Source organism: Camellia sinensis, chromosome 12, assembly GCF_055761805.1.
Source record: "Camellia sinensis isolate YWXY chromosome 12, ASM5576180v1, whole genome shotgun sequence".
Taxonomy (NCBI): domain Eukaryota; kingdom Viridiplantae; phylum Streptophyta; class Magnoliopsida; order Ericales; family Theaceae; genus Camellia; species Camellia sinensis.
Genome location: NC_138972.1, coordinates 63,215,325 through 63,239,436, shown reverse-complemented (window position 1 = coordinate 63,239,436; position 24,112 = coordinate 63,215,325). Strand labels below are relative to the sequence as shown.

The 24,112-nt window shown below is 46.6% G+C and overlaps 1 protein-coding gene across 1 annotated transcript; it reads right to left on the bottom strand.

Annotated features, from left to right (window-relative positions):
* Positions 1-22,016, bottom strand: LOC145803623 (uncharacterized). Its single transcript, XM_082896940.1, has 4 exons — positions 21,853-22,016; positions 21,672-21,770; positions 21,151-21,463; positions 1-68 (listed from the first exon to the last, which is right to left on the bottom strand). Exons 1-4 carry the CDS (start codon positions 21,961-21,963, stop codon positions 1-3), a joined length of 591 nt encoding a protein of 196 aa, XP_082753066.1. The 5' UTR covers positions 21,964-22,016.
* Positions 22,017-24,112: the final 2,096 nt, after the last annotated feature.

The following is a 24,112-nucleotide window of genomic DNA, read 5'->3' as shown; positions in this document are numbered from 1 at the left end:
TCAACCCACAATCACTAAATGATAACCCCAATACACAAGAGAAACCAGAAGGCCGTAATCACCATATTCTGTTACATAATTTCAAATGTTTATACAAAAGTAATCTCACATGCCAATATACATTCATTGGTAAGAAAATGCATGAATCTATAGCATGTGAAGCATCTAGTCCAATGTAAGTAAAATTCCCTTAAGGGCTTATATCTTCCAAGGCACTAGCCCGGTTACACAAAATGGTCTCTCGGAGCTATACATGTTTAGCCCTTGGCTTCCAAAAAATTTACAACAAAATAAAAGAGCAATCTACTCTTCACAAAACATATCCACGCTATCAACTCGACGAGATCACCACATCTTTACTTGCACCAAATCTCATAGGGGTGAGCATAAAGCCCAGTAGAGAATTTCTTATAAAGTATATACAGTTATGCCAACTCTCAGTATAAAATGCGAATGTCAATGCCATGCGATGCCATTATAAAGAAAATTTCATGCCATGTTCTTCTTGATGATCATCATGTTTAAATAAAAGTTTGCAATCTTAACAATTTCTGAAAACTTCCAATTTTAATCAATAAGGGCGGTAAATACGACTCAAATAATCCCTAGGTTGGTGTCTGCAAGTAGGCTCAACAAGCACTACCAATAACCCCACTTTACTGGTTGCTAACCAGAAGGGAAGTGATACCTCCTCCGTGCGTGTTTTCGGTCTTTCACCCTGGACACTCAGGCCAACTTATCAAACTCATCTACACCCCCTATCCAGACTTACCAACATATTTACCCCATAACACATTTCCACAGTTCTTATTACAATTCCTTTTTCTTTCATGAAGTAAATGTCTTCAATCTAAATTCACAATGCAAAATAAATAATTCAGTGAGTATGCAATGTAATGATTTTTCCATACCTCATAACATTTCTCCATTTTCAAATGTCTCCACAATAATGTCAATAATCACATTCCCATTACCTCTTTTCAATGTTCTTCCACAAGATAACCATATGTCATCAACACATAGTTACAATTTCACACTTTGCAAGTCTTAACAATTTAGTCTCTTCAAGACTACATGTAGTGTTTTCAAACATTAATCTCAAATGTTTATAATTATCACAAATCCATAGTGCACAACAATTTGTTATTTCACAGCCATATATCATCATATATTTAACAATAGTTTCTAAAACAATTTCTTCATTTCGATATATCAATTTGATTGCCATTTTGTCAAACCACATCATGAAGCCTACACATATCCATTCTTTTATCACAAGAAGAATAAGAACACTCTAGACATTTCCATACTTTCCAAAATCCCCCAAATTTCTAGTGTTTTTCATCATAAACCAAACATTTCCATTTCCTTGGTGAAACCCTACCAAAACCATTTTTCTTGAGTTTAATAAAAGGGAAATAACCCTAGGATTAACAAAACGGTTGGGATTTAAAACCCCCTCTTAAAACTCTCTACATTTTAGGTCTCCAAATAAACATCAACATAAGATTTCAAGAAAACATTTTAAATCAACATAATTATATCAAAACATGTATATATAACTCAAGAAATCCCTACCTCAAGGTTTTGGAGAAGACGGAGAGAAGAAACCCTAGAGGCAAAGGATGAGAGACCTTTGACTTCCACCACACCAAGTGAAGCTCTAGCTCTTGATCTTCAAGATTAATAAGAGATGATGATGATCTAGACCCAAGGGTTGCAAAAATCAAAGAGTTTTAGTGTTTTGAGGAGGTTTTCTAGAGAGAAGGAGGAGAAAAATAGGGTTTAGAGTGAGAGAAAGAAGCCCCAAAACGAGATACAATTCGGCCAAAAAGAGGAATAAAAATAGAGGTTCAGACTGCCCAGTTGGCCGCACGTGTGACGCCCTTCCCCGCATGTGCGGAGTGTCTCTCCAGCACATGCGGCCTTCACCCCTGCATGTGCGGTGCTCCCTTCCCGTACCTCACTCCGCACGTGCTGTCTCACTCCCCGCATGTGTGGCCCTAGCCCAGCAGCCCAAAATTTTCTAGTTTGGTCCCCGGGCACTCCGGACTCGACCACGCACCCACCGAAACAAAAGAAAAGATGACCCAAAAATAAACAAGGATGAGAGTTAGAGAAAAAGCATTCAGGCACGACAATCCCAAAGGAAATGAAAAAGAAGAGACGTGTAACAAAACCAATCATCATAATTAGTGAGTATTGCTACTAGCCATCTAAGTGCAGTGGTTGGTCGCTCACTACTTGAAGTGAGTGAGCGAGCCAGAATCTTGCGTGACGCCAGAGCCATTGTTGAATGTCAATTAGGTACCATAGATGGTGCAGTCGTCAGAGATGTTTCTCAATTTGGGGAGGCCAACCTTATGAGGCCATTTTGCTTAACCCAAATGAAGTTGTTGACCTTGGCGGCCACTCTACTGGGCAAATGAGTAGTGGCAAAAATAAAGACTAAGCCATTGAAGGTCCATTTAGAGAAAGCGTGCTCTGAGCTGGAAGTGGCCAGAATGAAGATTGTTAAGTGGCGAAAGACAACACGAAGTGCTTGCACCAAAGGGCTTGTGTATGAGCAACGTTTAAAAGGGATAGAAGTGTTAACCTTAGTGTAGGACCACATAGCTAATCAGGCGAAGATAGATCAGTGTGAGGCTGTGGCTGAACTGGCGGGTGTCAAGGCTCAGCTAGGCTAGGTGAAGCGCGAATTGGAGGGCACTCTTCGAAGGGCGAGGTCGCTGGAGTCCGAAATGGTGAGTGAGCGAAAAAAAGTGTTGGACGCCTGTAGACACCCCATTTTTGACCGACCTTAAGACTCAGACGTCACTGATTGAGCGCTTGGTGATACTGCATAATGTGCTCGTTCAGAAGTTTCAGAGTTGCGGCCGTGAGCCCTGCCTCCGGACTTCCGAACCCTCTTCTGTGCCTTGCCTCGGTTTGCGAACCAGACTCGGTTTTCTCAGTTTGTTTTCCTGAGGGAAGGGAGAGGTCCCGTAGACCATCTCTCAATGTCCGTAGGCTACATTTTGTGGTCGTAGGCCATTTTGCCCATTTCGGAGTCCGGTTTCCGATTTTTCGGAATCGTTGGCCGTGTGCCTCGGTTCAGGACCGCCTAACCATCTCTGTTTGTTCTGCTTTTTGGCCGTGTGCCTCCGACGCCCGTTTTTCTCGCTACCAAGCCAATGTTGAACACCTTGGGGCCACATTCTTGAACTTTCAACCACATATTTGTGATGTACACACTTGGGAGGATCCTAAAAGTTGGTGGCCGGCCAGTAATTCCACCTGACCCTTTTGAACCCCTCCTTCCGGGCTAATGTTGAACACCTTGGGGCCACTTTCTTGAACTTTGAACCACATATCTGTGATGTACACACTTGGGAGGATCCTAAAAGTTGGTGGCCGGCCAGTAATTCCACCTGACCCTTTTGAACCCCTCTTTCCGAGCTAATGTTGAACACCCTTGAGCCACTTTCTTGGACTTTTAACCACAGGGTTGTGTTGAGGACACATGGGAGGATACCATCATGTGGTGGCCGGCCACTAAACTAACTTGACCCTTTTGGCCCCTAGCCGGCTGGCTAGGGGATGTGGCCGGCCGGCCACCTGCAACCAAAATACTTGGCCGGCCATGATCCTCACACTGTTCACTTTACAGCTGTATGGCTTTATCCCCCAGAAAATATCAATATCCGGGGGATATTTTGTGGGGGAAAGTTGGCCTCTTTTTCCCCCACCTTTACACCCCCTTTTTGGTCCTTATAACCAACAGGCAATATTACATTTAGGGGTTAGAAAAAATTGTCTTCAAGCCTCAATACACATATCTCCCTCCATCTTTCTCATTTTCCTAAAAATCCCTAAGTCCTACACCTTGTTTTCTTCATCACCACCAAGCTCTACCACCACCACTCCATTTCAGCAGCAAGGGGAAGAATTCCAGCAGCTAAGAGGTAACAAATTTGGTCCAAGAAGCAACAAAAGCTTTGGTCTTCAAGGGTGAGTTGCACTTCACCCTTTTGGGCCCTTTTCTTGTATCTTTTGTAATCCCTCTATGATTTTTGCTTTGAGCTCCGGACATAACTGAAAGTGGCCTTATTTTGAGCTCATTTTCATGTCTCATTAAGGGCTCAACCCTGTTTGAGCCCTCCATCTTGCACTTGCTTCATTATCTCTCTAAAATGTCATTTTCTTGCATGATATTTTTAGCTTGTGTGTGATTTGTTTTGGAGCATGTTGTAAACTGATAATAGGCTTATTTTGAGCCCCTCTTCAACATTGAAGAAGGGCTCAACACTATTTGAGACTTCCATGTTGTACTTACCTTTATACTCCCTTTTTGGTCCCATTTTTGCATGCTTTGGCAGCCTATCATGCTTTTGTTTTTGGCCATTTTACAGTTCTGAAAATAGTCTTATTTTGGCCCATTATTCATGTTTCATTTAGGGCCTTTCATGGTTTGGGACCTCCATATGCCACTTCATGTTATATCTCTCTTTTGGTCCCCATTCTTGCATGTTTTGTTAGCCTATCATGCTTTTGTTTTTGGCCATTTTACAGTTCTGGAAATAGTCTTATTTTGGCCCATTATTCATGTTTCATTAAGGGTCTTTGGCCGTTTGTGGAATATTTTGTATACTTTGTGTTATAGCCACTTTTGAGCCTCATTTTGCATTGCATTTCTAGCATGTTTGTATACTTTTTTGGAGTTTTTACAGTTCTTCAAATAGTCATATTTTTGGTCCCTCTTCAATTTTGTAGAAGGGAATTTTTCAGTTTGGACTTTGCATATACCACTTGCCTCTTTGGCCACCTTTTGGCCCTTTTTCTTGCATGGGAGTGCAGCCATACCTGTGTTTGTTTTTGGGGTTTTTACAGTTCTGAAAAACATCATATTTTGGGCCCCTCTTCAACTTTGTTGAAGGGCCCTAACCTGTTTGAGGACATCAGCTATGAGTTGCTTCTTAATCCCATGTTTAGGGCCATTTCTTGCATGCTAGTTTTGCCCTATCTTGGTTTGCTGTTTGGCCATGATTTGTGCTAGTAAAATGCTAACTTTGGGGCTGCCTTGCTTCTGTCTTTACATTTCATGTACCAATTTTGCATGTTTGGTATAGCTATAGGCCATTTCGGGTGCCAAAATTCGTGTTTCGGGACTATTCCGCGCATCGGGTGTGCTTTCGCCTCGTTTCGGGGCTGTTTTCCCCCACATTTCAGTGCTGAAATTCCATTAGCATGTTTGCATGCCATTTTAGCCATATTGCATTGCGTATGCCATTGCCTCGGTTTGCGTGCCCGTGTGCACGCATTTCGAGGCACTTCATTTTCATCCATCGGCCTCTTATGTGAGTGTGGCTGAGGCTCTCTCATGTTAGTATAAGTCCATGTTGCATTCTATAAGCCTTTTCCATGCCATTGCATTGCGTATGCCATTGCCTCGGTTTGCGTGCCCGTGTGCACGCACTTCGAGGCACTTCATTTTCATCTACCGGCCTCTTATGTGAGTGTGGCTGAGGCTCTCTCATGTTAGTATAAGTCCATGTTGCATTCTATATGCCTTTTCCATGCCATTGCATTGCATATGCCATTGCCTCGGTTTGCGTGCCCGTGTGCACGCACTTCGAGGCACTTCATTTTCATCTACCGGCTTCTTATGTGAGTGTGGCTGAGGCTCTCTCATGTTAGTGTAAGTCCATGTTGCATTCTATATGCCATTTTAACCCTATTGCATTGCGTATGCCATTGCCTCGGTTTGCGTGCCCGTGTGCACGTATTTCGAGGCACTTCATCTTTATCTATCGGCCTCTTATGTGAGTGTGGCTGAGGCTCTCTCATGTTAGTGTAAGCCCATATCACATTTCCATGTCATTTAGATCGCATTCTGTCATTTCCTCAGTTTGCGTGCCCGTGTGCACGCATTTCGAGACATCTCATTTTCATAGCATTGTGCATACTAGGCTGTATCTTAGTTGCATTCATGCATATCATGCATATCGCATCGTGTCCGGGATAGGAGTTAGCCCGGACACGGGAAACGAGGTGCGTTTCGTACTCCGAGTGACGGAATGTGTCTCAATTCCCAGTCACCGACACTCCGGATTATCCATGATGGAGTTAGGTTCTTGTTGTGTTTACACGTGCATTCATTCTATATTAAGTTGCACATTTCGACTCCTCTGCCATCATGCATCGATATGCGTGATTGGTGGCACGAGGATCGAGGCATGCATATATTTGTGAAAATACATTGCTATGCCCCTTTCCTGCTCTCTGTTGCAGCAAAATGAAGAATCAGCGGTCTTCCGAGGCTTGGCACGCATTTCAATAATAGACGCAAACAGAGGCTAATTAGGGCATCGTCATGGATTTCCGCGCAAAGACAACCCGGACATGCATCATCCATCAGCAGCAAGGTAGTCCCTGGCTTGCATGCCAGTTTTATTTATTTTCTTAGTTAATTCATTAATTAATTAGGAATTTGTATATTATTCGGACTGTAATATTTGGACTGTAATATTCTTTTATTCAGGACTGTATATTTATTTGGACCCTCTGCGCGAGGGCAATACTGTAATAAGTGTGCGTGAGTGTGATGTATGTCTTCCAACCCCACGTCTTTCTTCCCTTTTATTTATCCGCTTATGATGGTTAGATTAGGGCATATTTCAATTAACATACAGTATGATAGCATGTTTGCATTCATTCATCTGTATTGCATGCACCGGGCTCGGCGCATCATACTAACTGCATTGTATTTTCAATTCCAAATTGAATACATGTTAGCTGTAGCATTCCACATGCCATGTTTAGAATAGCCGAGCCTGCTATAGTTGCATTTTGCATGTGTTGCATTAGGCATTTCTGTATACTTAGGATTCATGCATGATTTCTAATGAGTTTCTATTTTGGCTTGGAGTACTCGGTAAGCTTTATGCTTTAGCATCCTTGCATGCGTGTGAGTGAGTGCCATGAATAGCATGCTTACTATGAGGCTAATTGCTTATATGATATGACTGCCTGAATGCCTGTGGGTGAAGGTTGGGTTACTTGGATTGGAATAAATCATCAAATGTTTTAAGCCTACCTGCGGGTAGCAAACCATTTTCAAAGAGCGAACATGAAATGTTTTGTTCCAATTCAGGCGATCCAGTCTATACTTGTATGCTGTGCGCATCACATAGTAACCTAGGCTAATAACCGGAATAAGAACATACAATGTTTTCAAAAATAGATATCATGGTTAGTAGAGGCCGGTCTATGACCGGGCGAACGGGGGTGCTCACGAAGTGACCTTCCCCAATCGTACCCAAGTTCCCGAGCTGAGGCAACTTTGGTGATGACGGACACGTGGCCTTTGGCAACGAGTCAGGGTTTCCTAAATTTCCCAAAATAAAATATTTAGGTGGCGACTCTGTATCTGGCAAAGCAGTCCATGTTTGGCACTTCTTTCAAAAATCTGTTTTCTCAAAACGATTTGCCGAATTTGGACTCTTTGGTTCAGACTTAGAACCGTGACTACAAATCGAGTCCGAGCTGTAGCGAGGTCCCCCGCGGGCTTGTTACAACGCCAGCAGGCTTGCACCATGGCTAACGAAAGGCTGGAAGAGGTTTTGACCAACAATGAAGAGCTGCGTGAGTCGTCTCTAAAGGATAAGGAAGAGGCTAACGCGCGAGTCACTGAGTTGGAGAGGGCGTTCAATGTAAAGACGAAGGCTCTTGAAGATTAGAGGAGCAAGGCTGTAGAGTTGGCTAGGGCGATAGCATCTGAAAGAGTGGCTTACCCTGACCTCTATGTCGCAGTAGTGGAACAATTCAAGCAGTCTACTGAATTCCAAATAGCGATAAATGCTGCTGTAGCCACAAGCTTGGCCAAAGAGGGAGGATCTAAGGCTGGTCCATCAAGTTCGAGTGTGGCCGATCAGGTGGAGGGGCAGACGAAAGCTCAGAAAATCCAAAACTTCCAATAGTCCGAATATTACAAGAACTTGCTGAGCCAGTATTGGGATAGTGGCTGAGTGAGGTTTAAGTAAAGAGCGCATGCGACCTTCCCAGACATTGACTTTACCGCGGTGAAGCCATGGAATGAAGACATTGCCAGCACCCTGCTGGATGAGGGGGCTGAAGAAGAAAACCTCCTACCCAACGAGGTAGAGGAATACTGGGTAGAGGGGGAGGGGTGAACTCAACGACAGCTTATCAAATGTAATTGGAGTGTTATTTGAATTTTCTTTGTAAAGACTTGTACATTTTGTAATAAACTTGTGTATAATACAAAAATTGGTCTTGGAAATTGTTGAGTTATAACAATTTGTTTCACTATGTGTGTCCATTAAAAAATGAGGTTTGAAATATGAATTACTTGAAATGAAAGATGAAATGGAGTTTGAAAAATGTAACATGTAAAATGTACGGGTGAAGGTAAGGGTTCAAACTTGAAAGTAAAATAAAACAAAACTCCAAGTAAAACTGAAAAGTGAAAGTTTATGGTGCTTTTTAAGAAGGTTGGCCATGGTGGCCATCAATCACACAACTGCATAAAAACTGGACTTGTCCAAAAAGTAGAGGTTGAATTGGTGAAGTTGGTCGACCAGCACTACTGAGCACTTGAACTCATATAAAAGGAAATGGCACTACCAACATTGAATTTGAACTTGAAAAACGTAATCGTAAATAGAAAGTAGGTTGGGCCGACCATCGAGCGGGCAACTTTCAATTAATGGAATAATGTTGTAACTGGGGAAAATTTTGGTTATGAAGAGAGATTTAAAACTCGCAAAAAGGACTTAAACTAAGGGTGCAGACCCTGCTTGTCGTTATGCTGTTGGATTTAAGGATGATCAGGCATCCTGGGCAATGATCAGGTGTCCCGGTCAGCCAGCTAGCCTATGCCGGACGTATATCTGCAAAATGTTCTTGATTGGCCGTGCTGGTCCAGACTCAGTCCGGCTAAGACTTGTCGAATTCAGTCTGGCTGAGGCTGTATTGAACTTAGTCTGGCTAAGGTCTTCGTGCTCAGTCTGGCTAAGACTTTATTGAACTCAGTCTGGCTGAGGTCTTCATGTTTAGTCTAGCTAAGGCTTTATTGAACTCAAGTTAACACTCACGAAATGTGCAACACTGATAACAGAGGTTGAATGTCCTTTTCATTAATACGAAGTCTTGCCATGGTGAGCTTATACATTGTATTGAAAAGAAAAAAAATTGAACAAGCGGTCTGAGTTAAACAGCATAGCAAAATAAACGTCATGAGAGAAAAAGACTTAATTTTATTGAAAATACCACTTTAAATGCTTGTCATTCCATTGTTGGGGGAGATCCCTGCCTTCTATATCCTGTAAGTGGTAAGTGCCTGAACATCGCCTAGATTTGACAATGTAAGGCACCTCTTACTTAGTTGCTAGCTTGCCTTCGACCGGGTTTTTGGTGGCCAGAGTTGCCTCCCGCAAAACTAGATTGCCTGTAGAGAATTCTCTAGGTTTGACTCTACTGTTATAATGTTTCTTCATCCTCTACTGATATGAGGCCAATCTGACAGCGGCTGACTCTTGTAGTTCTTCAATTAGGTCCAATTTAGCCCATTGTAGTTCTTCGCTTAGTTCTAAGTTTGAATGTATTACTCGGGGGGCTGACAGACCGATCTCCACGGGGATGACCACCTCAACGCTGTATGTTAAACGATCTTGTCAAGGCATGACCATAAGGCTGACCGGTTGTGGGCTCTGCGAGTGTGGGAACACAAACCCCGGTTTTACCGGGGCACCCTTTTGACCATTCGACCTAGTGCATATTCGGATCCATAGTGACCATTCCAAACTAGGACAGGTTGCTTACCCGTTTATAGGTTGTTTGAAACCGCTGTGTGCGTAGTGAAATCCTAGTTCCTGACAAAATAGGACAGGGAAACCCTACCCCAACATAGGGGTGTTTTGGCCCTCACTTATATGTTATGTGCTTTTGAGTGCGTCTCTACAGGAATGCATGTATCAGTATATGAGTTTGGGTATCAGGCCTGCGGGCATCAGTTCAGTATTTTCAGTATCAGGCCTGCGGGCATCAGTTCAGTATTGTCAGTATCAGGCCTGCGGGCATCAGTTCAGTATTATGGGTATCAGGCCTGCGGCATTAGCCAGTATTTGAGAATTAGTTATCTGCGGATATCAGATTCTGTTTTAGGGGACAGTGATACAGGGATAATAATCAGTGTTTGAGGACAGTGTGTATTCAGCTTATTGACTGTGTGTTGATTATGCCCGGCTGTGTGTCATGCATTTTATTTTAAGCTGTTATGCTGTCCGTTTATCTATTTATTTATTTCCTTTTCGCTTTATTTATCTTTTGCTAGGTCAGTTCTAGCACAATTGCTTCCAACCCAGCAGGCATTCCCCAAGCACTTTGGACACGAGGTCGTCGACTCAATCGATCTGAGGATCTAATCGACGGACAGCCAGTGTTCCATTCTCTACCCCCTGTTACCAGAAGAAAGCAGAAAAAGCGCAGTGTATCTGAACAGAGATCACCAGAACAGTGGTTTCCCCCATCAGTGGACAGTCGGATTGAGATCCCCATTGAGACAGATCTGCCAGTAGTTCAGATAGATCAAAACAGTATGGCAACGCCAACAGGAGTTGAGGAGATGGTGCACCAAATGCAAGAAACCATGCGGGCCATGCAGCAGGATGTCGTTCCCCGAGATGAACTCGCCAAGCAGCAGGCCGAGATTATGACCCAGCAGGCTGAGCTAATTACCCGATTGCAACAGCAGAATACTGCATCTGCTTCACACCAAATTCCTCCTCCGGCAGGGGCTCCATTACCTGAGCATGCACCTACTGTTCAGAACACCCCACCAAATGCCCAGAATACCCTGCCGAATGTCCAAAACTTACAAGAGGACACGAATCTTCCAACGGGGCCAGCTCCGCTCCCGCTTCCACCACAACTGTCCAAGGTCCATGCACCCAATCGCCCCGACTCTCCCTTCGAGTTCGAGGTTGATCATACAGCTCTGAAATTGAGCAAACTGGAGAAGCTCTTCAGGAAATCCCAAGGGGTCAAGGCTATGCCGGATATCGAAGACGGATATACCGAGGAGGCCGTAACACTCCCCGATAGGTTCAAAATGCCACAAATTGACCGCTTTGACGGGTCCGGCGACCCCATGGTCCATCTCCGACTGTTTGCAGACATCTTGCGGCCAATGGGCCTAACACGACCACAGAAGCTTTCACTATTCGGCCGAACCCTGTCGGGTGTGGCCGCCCACTGGTACGCAAAGTTACAAGATGAAGTGAAAAGGAATTGGGATGAAATGGCTGAGGCCTTTGTCGCGCAATATTCGTACAACACTCAGATCGAGATCACAACTCGTGATCTCGAAACGACAAGGCAAGAGCCCAAGGAAACTTTCTCGGACTTTGTAATCCGATAGAGGGCAAAGGCGTCAATGATGACTTTAAGGCCCACTGACAAAGATCAAATCCGGATGATTGTGCGCAATCTCCACCCAAAGTTGATGCAGAGAATGATTGTAGTCCCCTTTCCTACTTTCGCAGATTTACATGAGATGGGGGTGCAAATCGAAGATGCAATGAAGCAAGGTTTGTTTGACCACGACAGGGAACAACCGAGGAGGACTTTCAACCGCAACAACAATGCGGGCCCGAGTGGCGCTGCAAATACAAGAGCCTCGGAAGTCAGTATGGTCACCACCACTCCCCCTCCCCCTCCAAGGCCCATGGCTGCCACACCCTTCTCCGGCGCGTCCGGAAGCAACACACAAACCAACAGATTCCAATCGCGAGGCCAAAGAACCTTCACCCCATTATATATGCCCCTATCCAAAGCTCTAGGGGTATTGATCAGGAAAAAGCATTTGAAACCTCTGGAGCCAAAGCCACTACCGAATCCACTCCCTCCCTCTCATGACCCAGCAAAGTACTGCGCGTATCACCAACAACACAGTCACGACACCGACCGGTGTTACAGATTGCGTCATGAGATCCAGGATCTTATTGACAAACAGGTGATCGCGCCTCCTGATAAACCCAATGTCACAACCAACCCTCTCCCACCACATAACCAACCTCCCCCTCCCAACAGAATTAATTTTATCCAAACTGGGGTCGCATCTTACGATCCCAGTATCTATAGTACCCTATCCCACCTACCCAAGCCGGAGGTGTTCCTCCCCGATTGCACTGACTTCTTGTGCATGGTGGACATCTCCAAAACCCAACCAGAACCGACGGTGGTGACCGTCGAAGATAGGGCAGGGCAGATTTTGGGAGAGAATGAGATTGTTGAATCTGGGACTGGACAGAATTTTGCTGGGGTAGCCTATGATCCAAGCGAGTACATCCTACCAGCGAGCCGAATTGGGCTAGGTATAGAATTTCCAGAGACAGGAGAGCTATGCATGATCCGGGGGGATGGATCAGGGTTAAGGGCAGATGATCTGACAGCTGTAGATGAGGGCTTTGCCAACTTGCAATTTTTCGATGACCAGGAACCGAGGGATGCGTCAATCAACTGGTACGATTATGAGGGATCAACGGAGGCCACTGGATGGCTCGAGGATCAACCAGATGAAGTGGGGGAAGCCCAACCAGAACAGAGCCCGGCAGGGGCAGAGGTATCAGCTGTGGCCGGAATGGCCGAAAGTCAAGTTGTATCGCCGGAGAGCGCCGGTGCTAAGAATTCCGCTCGGGACATGGGCATTATGGATACGGGAATTGTTGAACAAATAGCTGTACTGATGCAGCTGGAACAAGAAAAGTTTGAGGAGGCTGAGAGAATTAGGAAAGCTAAAGGCCCTGAGGGGACTGAAAGTGCTGTGTGCACGAAGATAGAGAATGCTGCGAGCATATGGACAGGAAGTACTGCGAGTGCAACTAAATCGGAGCCAGACAGGTGTCTGTTGGCTGCCGACGGAATGTGGTGGGAAGACGATGACTTATGTCTTGCCCACACGGATGAAGACTGGGGGAATAATCAACCGGATGACACTTGGTACCTCGATGAGGTTGACCACATGACGAGAAGTGGGCGGTACTTCAAACCCCCACACCTGGACCAACCCGAGGCATCCGGGAAGGATAGAGAAGCGCAGAAACAGAAGGAGAAGCAGATTGAAGATGAAGCTGTGCTGAAACAGTTAAAAAAGATACAAGCAGACATCTCCATCTGGGGACTGCTAATGGCATCACGAGTACATAGGGAAGCTGTCCTGTCTGCTATGGACAAGTCCAAACTCTCCATAGACACCACGCCTGAACAGCTGGTTGGGCTGGTTTTTCCGGGAGGAGGTTCCCCGGCATTAACCTTTTCGGACAAGGAGCTACCGCCTGAGGGCACAAATCATAACAAACCTCTCTATATTTCTGTGGAATGTAGAGATAAGTGGATACCGGTGGTACTTGTTGATACCGGGTCTGCGATCAATGTCTGCCCGACCAGAACGACATATGCAATCGGGCTGAAGCCCGTGGACTTCGTCCCAACTACCCAAGTGATCAGAGCATACGACAATACCAGCAGAGAAGTGATGGGGACTGTTAAAATTCAAACCAAGGTTGGTCCAGGACAACACAGCATTGAGTTTCATATCTTGGACGTTCCCGTAACCTTTAACCTACTTTTGGAGCGATCGTGGTTGCACCAGGTCAAAGCAGTCTCTTTCACTCAACATCAGATGCTAAAGTACCCTCACGGGAAAGGGGTAGCGATCGTTTTTGGGAATTCATCAATCCATCCACCGCCGGAAGTGTCCACACCTGTCTTGGAGATCGAGCACGGCACGGAGGATGTGTTTTTGTCGGGGTTCACTTTGGCCGAGGGTCAAGTGGTGCAGAATGTCATGGCTGTGAATGAGGGTATGTACGTTAGTGCTCAATCTATCTACCTCATGAACAAGCAAAAACATACCCCCGGGATGGGATTAGGGAGAAGCGGCCGGAAGGGCGTCTCAGTGTTGGCCGAAGTGCCACACAACCCTCACACCTTTGGATTGGGTTATCTGCCCACCAAAGAGGACTGGGTGAGGAAAGGAAAAGAAATGGCCGGAAGAGCCAGGGCAAAGAAGGCTGGGAAGCCATTTGAGTTAATGCATAGGCCCATTTGGGGTACCCTAAACGGACGCTTCGTCCGGGAGGGGGAAGATTTTCCATTCTGCGGCTTCCCAGAGCCATGGATGAACGCGGAAAGGAAGCGCGTGCCTGGTTTTGAAATCTTCTTCGACATACAATTATCTGGGGATGACGTTGCCGAAGCGCAGACAGACCCACCAACTGAGGTTGAGCAGTGTAGAACAGTGGATCTTGAGAGCACAGAGCTTGAAATGGGGGTAGCACTGGCGTGTCTACTATCAGATCCTCCAATCGGCCAAGAGTGCTTGGGGGATAACTCTTCGGTTTCTATGATTGGAGATGAAATAGCTGCGGGCTTTCCAGCGCCGATCTTGGATGCATCTATCGCACCTTCTCTCATCTGGCAATATGAAGAAGGCTTTTTATCTAGCACTTCCGGGTCAGGTAGTGAGTCGGAATCTGATTCCACCGAATCTTGTGCGTCGGAATCAGATTCCAGCTCGACTGAGTCTGAGTCCGGTATTCCTGGGGGTGATAACCCGGATGCCACCGTCCTGTCTAGGTCGTCATTTTCATTTTATTTTGAGTCTGTTGTAACAGAGGAATCTGACGGCTTGGAAATATTTAATGAGAATGATGTGGATGTGGTTTCTGAGTATTTTTCTGTGCCTCTGATTTATTGCTTAAATCAGGATTTTCAAAATTTTGATGAAAACAACGAGGGAGAAATTCCCCCAGTTTTACAACGGCTAATTGATCAAGAGCAGGAAAGATTTGTTAAACCTTTAATGGATGAAATCACTACTGTGAATGTTGGTACTGAGAAGGACCCGCGGCTGGTCCAGATCGGGTCCACGTTGTCTTCGGAGGAGCGCGAGTGCTTAGTCGCTTTATTAAAAGATTTCAAAGATGTTTTCGCGTGGTCCTACGAAGACATGCCTGGAATCGATCCTGAGATTGTACAGCACCGGATCCCTCTTGATCCCGAGGCCCGCCCTGTCAAACAGAAACTCAGAAGGATCCGCCCGGACTGGGCTCTCAAAATTAAGGAAGAGGTCACCAAGCAAATTGACGCAGGGTTCCTGCTGGTGTCCGAATACCCAACTTGGTTGGCCAACATTGTTCCGGTGCCAAAAGAAGGATGGCAGAATTCGGGTCTGTGTAGACTTCAGAGATTTGAACAGGGCCAGTCCGAATGACGACTTTCCCTTGCCACACATTGATGAATTGGTGGATTTCACGGCAGGACACGCCTTGCTTTCGTTTATGGATGGTTTCTCAGGCTATAATCAGATAGTAATGGCACCCGAAGACCGGGAGAAGACTGCGTTCACTACCCCGTGGGGTACATATTGTTATAGAGTGATGCCATTCGGGTTTAAAAATGCTGGAGCTACGTATCAACGGGCAGCAACTACAATATTGCATGATATGATCCATAAAGAGGTCGAGGTGTATGTGGACGACATGATTGTCAAGTCCAAAGAAAGAGAGGGCCACTACACCGCCTTACAAAAATTCTTTCAAAGGATCAGAGAGTTTCGGCTGCGATTGAATCCCCAGAAGTGCACGTTTGGTGTTACAGCAGGGAAGATGCTAGGGTTTCTGATTACACAAAGGGGCATCGAGGTCGACCCTTCCAAAATCAAGGCCATCTTAGAAATGCCACCACCAAGGACTGAAAAGGAGGTGCGAGGCTTTCTGGGTAAAGTGCAATTCATAAGACGGTTTATTTCTAAATTAACCTTGACTTGTGAACCACTTTTTGGTCTCCTGAAGAAAGGAAAGAAATTCCAATGGGACGGCCGATGTCAAGCAGCTTTTGAGCAAATCAAAGAGTATCTACAGAACCCACCCGTGTTGTCACCACCAGAGCCGGGGAGACCGTTGATATTGTACCTTTCGGTAACTGAGACTACCATGGGCTGCATGCTCGCGCAGGAGTCAGAAGACAAAGTGGAAAGAGCCATCTACTATCTGAGCAAAAAGATGCTGGATTACGAGACCCGCTATACACCGCTAGAGAAGGCTTGTTTGGCCTTGGTATGGGCAACCAGGAAGCTGCGACACTACCTGTTAGCTCACTCTGTAATGTTGGTTTCACGATTGGATCCCATCAAATATCTTTTCGAGAAACCAGCACTTACGGGTAAGCTAGCTCGTTGGCTGCTGTTGCTCTCCGAATTTGATTTGAAGTATGTAACGCGCAAGTCAGTAAAAGGAAAAGCGGTAGCAGAGTTCCTTGCTGACCACCCGGTTGAGGGGGATGAAGCGGTTGAGTACCTATTCCCAGATGAAGCCATTCTACACGTCGAAGATGAAACTTGGACGATGTACTTTGACGGAGCGTCAAACCAGTATGGGTATGGGATAGGGGTGTTGCTGATAGCGCCTGACGATTCCCGTATCCCTTTAGCATTCAAGCTCCAGTTCAAAGTCTCGAACAATGAGGCAGAGTATGAGGCATGTATTGCTGGCCTGGAAGCAGCCCTAGAACTAGGGGCAAGACGGTTGGACGTCATTGGGGACTCGAACCTTGTTGTGTCTCAAGCAAAAGGAGATTGGAAAGTCAATGAGGAAAGAATGATAATTTACCACCAAACCTTGGATTTGTTAATTCCACGGTTTGAGAAGCTAAATTTCACCCACCTCGTAAGGGAGAACAACAGGTTCGCAGATTCACTAGCAACTCTATCTTCTATGATAGACATCCCGTCCGGAGTCCGGATGCGTCCAGTCATTATTGATCAAAAGTTTACGCCAGCATACGAGTCGATTTCCGCCATAGATGAGGCTCAAGATGGCAACCCCTGGTATTACGACATCTGGAACTTCTTGGAAAAGGAGACATATCCACTAGGGGCAAATGCCAAGGATAAGAGGGCCATCAGAAGAATGGCTGCTCAGTTCATTATCTGCAGGGGTAAGCTGTACAAAAGGGGTCATCTGGGAATGCATAAGCTTTGTGTAGAAGCTGAAGAGTCGAAACGCCTGATGGAAGCCATCCATGGAGGGGAGTGCGGTGCACACATGAATGGAGTAATGCTGGCCAGAAAGATCCTCAGACAGGGCTACTACTGGTCAACCATGGAGGAGGATTGTATTAGTTTTGTTCGGCGATGCCACAAGTGTCAAATTCATGCAAACCGCATGAACATCCCGCCGTCAAAGCTGTACAACATGACTTCACCATGGCCTTTTTCGGTTTGGGGAATTGATGTGATCGGAGCTGTTACCCCGAAGGGGTCAAACGGGCATGAGTTTATCCTAGTAGCGATAGATTATTTCACAAAGTGGGTCGAGGCCCAATCATACGCGGTGTTGAAGGCGTCGCACGTCGCAAAGTTCATCAGAAACAACATCATCTGTCGCTACGGGGTGCCAAACGAGATAATTTCAGATAATGGTTCCCACTTCAAGAAAGAAGTGGTAGACTTGTTGGAAAAATACAATGTGGCTTTCCATAAGTCATCTACATACCAGCCGCAGACCAACGGAGCAGTTGAGGCCGCCAACAAAAATATCAAACATATACTGCAGAAGATGGTGGGAACCTATCGGGATTGGCCAGACAAGCTGCCATTTGCTCTGTGGGGCTACAGGACTTCAATCAGAACTTCTACTGGAGCAACTCCATATTCATTGGTCTATGGAATGGAGGCTGTTCTACCCATCGAGATTGAGGTTCCGTCGTTACGAGTATTGGCTGAATGCCAGATAGCCGAAGCAGATTGGCAGCAAAGCAGATTCGAAGAACTCATGCTCTTTGATGAAAGAAGACTGAAAGCACTGTACCACATCCAAGGCTATCAACGCAGAATTGCCCGGGCTTTCAACAAGAAGGTTAAGTCCAGGAATCTGAAAGAAGGAGATTTGGTGCTCAAAGACAACCGAGCTCCCATCCATGACCCAAGGGGCAAGTTCAAACCCAATTGGACTGGTCCTTACATCATCAAAGCTATCTGGTCAGGTGGAGCTGTGGTTCTGATGGATCTAGATGGCTTGGAGTTCTCACAACCAATCAATATGGACAAGTTGAAGAAATATTACCCTTGAGAGGCTCGCTAGGCCGAAAACCCGAAAGGGCGACCTAGGCAAAAGTCAGAGCACAAAAAATTAGAAAATATAAAAACTGAGCTCGCAAGGTTGAAAACCCGCAAAGGGCGGCCTTGGCAAAAGTTAGAGCGCAAAAGGAGAGTGAAAATACTCGAGTGAACCTTGGCCTGAACTACGTAAGGCTTGATTCCCATCTTTGGGATACGTAGGCAACTTCACCTTGAAGTTCAGCCATAAACTCTTCCCCGATCAACTCTGTCCATTCTGATCATCTCAGTCATCTTTGTCCATCAGCATTTATCGCGATCTCCGGTACAGTGCTGTTCAGACTAGGGGCAACTTTCCATTGCCGCGACGGTGCAAAGTTACTCAGACTAGGGGCAACTTTCCGTTGCCAGGAAGTGCCGCATTGTTCTTCAGACTAGGGGCAACTTTCCAGTTGCAGGGATCTGGGGTTGTGCATCTCAGTGACAGATCTTCGGCGTGTCCAGTTTTGATCCACATCGAAAATAGTTTTGAAAAGTTTTGATAAAAGTCGACTTTGTTCAAATTAATCTTTTTACAACTAAGACCATTTTTGGACCAAAGCGGAAAATTTTCAGTACCACAACTTTCAATTTCATTGATTTCAAAACTAAGTTCTCCTGCTCTTATATATAATCGAGGTTGCTTTTTAGTACATTCATAAAGAAAACTTGAAAATGCTAAATAAGCAATAAATTTGGGGCATAGTTGAATCAAGTATCTCTGCGTCCCCTCCCAGAGCTGGACGAAGCATCTGATGCCAAGCTAGGCCCAACCTGTGCCTCCTCATTAAGCCAATCCAAGCACTCATCGGACAAAGTGCAACTGAAAGTGGAAGCAGGGGCCAGGAGCTCTCTAGTCCTCCATGCTGTAGCATATCGGGCAAGCTGTGCACCCCGGATCGGGAAAGCGGCTGGGTACTCAATCCCCTCCGGTGGGCAGGTCTGATCATGACCGAACTGACGCAGGAACCAGAACGGAAAATAGAATACGCAGTGGGTTAGACCAATCAATTGGATCCCAATCAGCCGGGACATACTATAGCTCATTGCCGGGAGGTTGAGCCAAGGACAACGCCGAGCAATGCCGTCTGCGGACAAATTGCACATCCAGTCAAACCACCACCTTTCGTCAAGAGCATTGACTAGGCGCTGCCGAAAGAAGTAGCCTCGAGCTGAATAGGCCGGGCAAGAGTCCACAACCTGCAACTTATCCATTAACCATACCTAGGGGAGGGATGGAAAATGAGAGAATAAAGAACAGAGAGATGTACGATGAGAGAAAAGTAAGACAAGGGTTTTGTGAGAAAAACCGAGCCTGAGGGTCGAGTGATGTGAGCAAATATATATGTAAGGTTGGGTGGGAAACATTACCTGCAGCAGCAGTGGACTCCCAGCAAACCTAGTCGCCTCCCGGCGATAGACAGAATCTAAGCCCATCAGTGTCTCGGCCAAGGTCATGCAATACAGCTCTTTCCTTCTCTCAAGCCTTGGGCGACTTCAATCAGGCGAATGCTAGCCCCGCCGAAGCCCGAGGAAAGCAGAAAGTGAGACAACAAAAACAAGCAGAGGGCGTGTTGCCAGAAACCCTGCCAATAATGGTTGCTGCGGTCACCAGCGTCGGAAAAACGATGGATCAAGCCGAGGATGTCCAGTTCCCCACTACAGATCAGAGATCGAGCATCATGTGCCGTGAGCCCACACATCCGCCCTAAAGCCTGGGCATGGCCAAAACGGAGCTGGGGCAAGATCACTTCAGAGCATTCAGACTCCATCAAAACCTGAAAATCTTCAAAAGTGGGACATACCTCTTGGCCGCCGAAGCTAAAAACGTGCGTCACTGGGTTCCAGAACCTTGCCGCGGCATGGAGAAAAGGGAGCTGTAGCGAAGTACGGCTCAGCGTGAATAGTGCATTCAAGCCGAAACCCCAGAAGTTCAGCTTTTCCGAGCCATCTAGAGAAGAGATCCAAGATGTGAGATTTTCCGCGAGAAACGCCTCCATCTTTGTGTAAAACTAAGATGAAATGAATGTTCCCGAAGTTGAGGCTTTTATAGAGGGAAAAACACTATTCACGGGGACACGTGTCAAAAACCAGGTGGCTGCAGGAATAAGTGGCCGGCCGGCCACCTTTTCTGGCTGGCCGGCCATTCTCTTTTTCAAAAACTGGCCGGCCGGCTCCCACTCTCCATAAAATTGGTCGGCCGGCTCCCAAAGATGGCCGGCAATGCTGCAGTGTATCCCCTTGGCCCTGTTTTACCCTTCGAGGGAAAGTTTCAAGCATTTCCATGCAACGGGAGAGTCAAAGGCCTTCATTTCCCTCTGTTTCGGATGCGTTCCGGTGCCCAGATCGTCCGAAGTACGCTCTGTTGTTGCTGAGTTTTGTTTATCGAGTTGTTGTTTTGATTATCGAGTTGTTGTTTTGCTTATCGAGTTGTTTGTCGAGCGGACGTGTTTCGTGTTTTTGAGTCATTGCGCTCTGTTTAAGCAATCTTTGTTTAAGTCTTGTTTACTTGCGTTGTCAACGTTATTGCATTTTGTTTATCGAGTTGTAAACTTGCTAAAGGTTCTGTTATATCTTAGTAAGTTGAGTTGCTTAGTTTGTTGCGTCGGTTCACTACCTGACTTGGTGATTACACAATGCACATTACCATTCAATTTCATTTTTGTGCAAAACAAAATGATGCGATACGATGCTAAAAGTTAAAAATACAAACACCTTTTCAAAAGCTGTTTCATTCCATCATGCTTTACAACAAACAAAGGTACAAGTTTTACAAAAAATAAAGTTGCCTAACAATGTGCAAAGTGCTACAAACTACTAGCAAAAAGAAAAATAAAGCAGGAAACAGCAGCATCAATGTCCTCGGGAGCGGGAATGAGAAGCACTCCTCATCCTCTTCTGCGGGACAACCTCTGCACCATCATCATCATCTGGGTCGGAGCTGTCATCCTCAGGATCCCCCTCAGCCTCGCCTCTATTCCCCGAACCAAGACCGGAGCCCCCCTCCTCAGCAGATGTCTCTGACTGACGGTCGGTAGCCTCCTCCTCCTCCTCATCATCCTCCTCCTCCTCCTCCTCCTCCTCCTCATTAGGCTCCGCCTCTACAACGTGAGCCCTGCGTCTGCGGACAGGCCCTCCTCGAGCTCCTCGAAAAGGCCTAGATGGCCCGGCTCCTCGGAAAGGCCGGGATGGCCCAGCCCCCTGAAAAGGCCCGGATGACCCAACTCCCTGAAAAGGCCCAGATGGCCCAGCTCCCCAAGGAGGCCCAGGTGGCCTGGCCTGCGGCTGACCGGACCATGAAGACATCTGAAAACAAAGAGTTCAATTCAAATACATCAGTCCAAATATATACATCAGATGCAGATACAAGCAAAGGCTACGTGAAGTGGGTGCATGTAAATACAGTGTACAAGTGGGGTGTGTGTCAGATGTGCTCTACACAAGTAGTCTATCGATGCAGTAGAAATCAGCATGTCATCAGAAGTATGATAAATGCCAGAAAACTGAAAGGTACCTGAATGCCCGCGACAGACAACTGTGCCTCCCTACGCAGGACCATGCCCTCGAGTGTGGCCACCAGTCCAACCACCTCCTCCATGTACCCTCGCGGTGGCTGCAAATATGAGCTCATAATCATCAGTGAACAAAAGAATGTCTAAACGTTTGAATGATGAATGAAAAACAGTGGAACATACCAGCGGTGAGTCAGGATCAATGGCGTATCGATCACTGGGCATCGGAGGCTCTAGCGGGATCGGGGTCGGAGAGATAGCCCCATACTGCCACGCCATCAACTCAGTTGGCATATATGGCCATCCAGGATGAGGATAAGTCGACGGAATCGGAGGAACCGGTCTACCCCCACCTCTAGATGTACCAGCCCTACTAGTAGAAGGGGCGTCTGCAGCCCGAGCCCAGGCCTGGCCCGAGGATGACATACCAGCAGGCCTCGTCATCGGGGTACGGGCTCCCGTCAATGGAGGCATCAAATATATGTGACGGTAAGTGGCGTAGTCCCCCTCCTCAAGATATAGTAAAGCATCACTACCCAGCATGGCGCCGACTACCTCCGAGAAAGAGAGCCTGTCAGCAGTCCGCATACTGACTGGGGGTACTGCGGGAGGATCCTGAGAAAGATACCCCCATACCTGACGCAGAAAGCGTTCCCCCAGAAACCATGCCCTGCCAACCGGCCCTTCGAGCAGGACCCTATACTGGGAGGTGTCCGACCCTCCGGTATACTGAAGTCAGAGACCATCACCAGAGATGCCCAGGGCTGCCATGAGATCTGCGGACGATAAATGCATAAACCAATCAGAAATCGGGAATATACAGAGAAAATCAAAGATGAAAATGAAAGGAACTGAAAGTTCTGAAGTACCTCCGAATGTCGCACAGTGTCAAAGTACTGTCGCAGGTAAATGAGAGTCTCTCGGGGTCTCGGCCGGTGCGGGCCCTCGAACACTAGTGAATATGGGGTCATGGGGGGCCCTGCCACCTCCAACTCTGGGGCTAATGCTGGGAAGTATACATAGACCCATAGCTGAGAAAAGCAGTGCAGAATGTAAGTACGAAATGCTGAGAGCAAAATACAGACTGTAAAAGTGCGCTGTGTGTGCAATGTACAAGTAATGAAGAGCAGAAATGTAAATCAAGGGGACAGAAAAGTACCTCCCAGGCTCTCCAGTAGCCGCCAAGTAAATCTCCCCGCCCGCGGGAGGTCGCGCTCATATAAAAGTAAAGGGTAGCCAGGCCGGCGCCACCCCAGTCATATCGACTGACCTGTGATAGGTCAACCAGAGCGCTCAACAGGTATAGCCCGACCGTGTTCCCTCTATCGGCGAACAGAGTAGTCCCGAAGAGGAACATAAGGAAACCACGGGCGTACTGCTCCGTCTCCTCAGGAGTCTCGGGCACCATCTCCGCCCGTCGGAAGTGGGAAGAGAACCAAGTGTATCGGACTCTCCCAGAAACCCTGTCAACAGGCGGGCGAGCCCCCAATAGATACATCTAAGCGGCCTCCCACTCGCCCATATCCTCATCATAGGGGATGGGCCAACCCCCTATGTCCAGGCCGGTCAACACAGCGAAGTCTAGAGGGGTCATAGTCATGTCCCCGGTAGCAGAGAAATGAAAGGAGTTGGTGGTGTCCCACCATCTCTCTACCAATGCCGCCATCAGAGTCCTCCTGGCAGAGCAACGTGACAACCCAACGCAGAAGGCCCCGAACCCTGCCAAGTCTACTAAGTCTCGGACACCCTCCGGGAGCTCAGCGTACCAATCCCGCGCGGCGGTGGAACCATACCCCCGTACACTGCGAGAACCAACCTGCATTCAGAATGAATACATGTGTTAATAATGGAGAGTTTAGGCTGCGTGCCAATGAAATGAAATGGGTTGTCTGCCAATGAAGTGAAATAGGTTGCGTGCCGATGAAATGAAATGGGTTGTGTACCGATGAAGTGAAATAAGCTACATGCAAATTCTAATCTGGGCTGCGTGTTCAGAAAATTAAAGTTTGGGCTGCGTGTTCACTATTCGAATCTGGGCTGCGTGTTCAGAAAATTAAAGTGTGGGCTGCGTGTTCACTATTCTAATCTGGGCTGCGTGTTCAGAAAATTAAAGTTTGGGCTGCGTGTTCACTATTCTAATCTGGGCTGCGTGTTCAGAAAATTAAAGTTTGGGCTGCGTGTTCAACTTTCAATCAGTGTGGGCTGCGTGTTCACTATTCTAATCTGGGCTGCGTGTTCAGAAAATTAAAGTTTGGGCTGCGTGTTCAACTTTCAATCAGTGTGGGCTGCGTGTTCACTATTCTAATTTGGGCTGCGTGTTCAACTTTCAATCAGTGTGGGCTGCGTGTTCACTATTCTAATCTGGGCTGCGTGTTCAGAAAATTAAAGTTTGGGCTGCGTGTTCAACTTTCAATCAGTGTGGGCTGCGTGTTCACTATTCTAA

What these genes read in the sequence shown, in the direction of transcription:
- LOC145803623 (XM_082896940.1), bottom strand. Translation starts at nt 21,963, where the DNA reads ATGCCAACTGAGTTGATGGCGTGGCAGTATGGGGCTATCTCTCCGACC. An exon ending in TTGATCCTGACTCACCGCTG is followed by an intron (nt 21,771 to 21,852) that starts GTATGTTCCACT and finishes TCATATTTGCAG; the next exon opens with CCACCGCGAGGGTACATGGA. An exon ending in TGCTGAGGAGGGGGGCTCCG is followed by an intron (nt 69 to 21,150) that starts GTCTTGGTTCGG and finishes ATTATGTAACAG; the next exon opens with AATATGGTGATTACGGCCTT.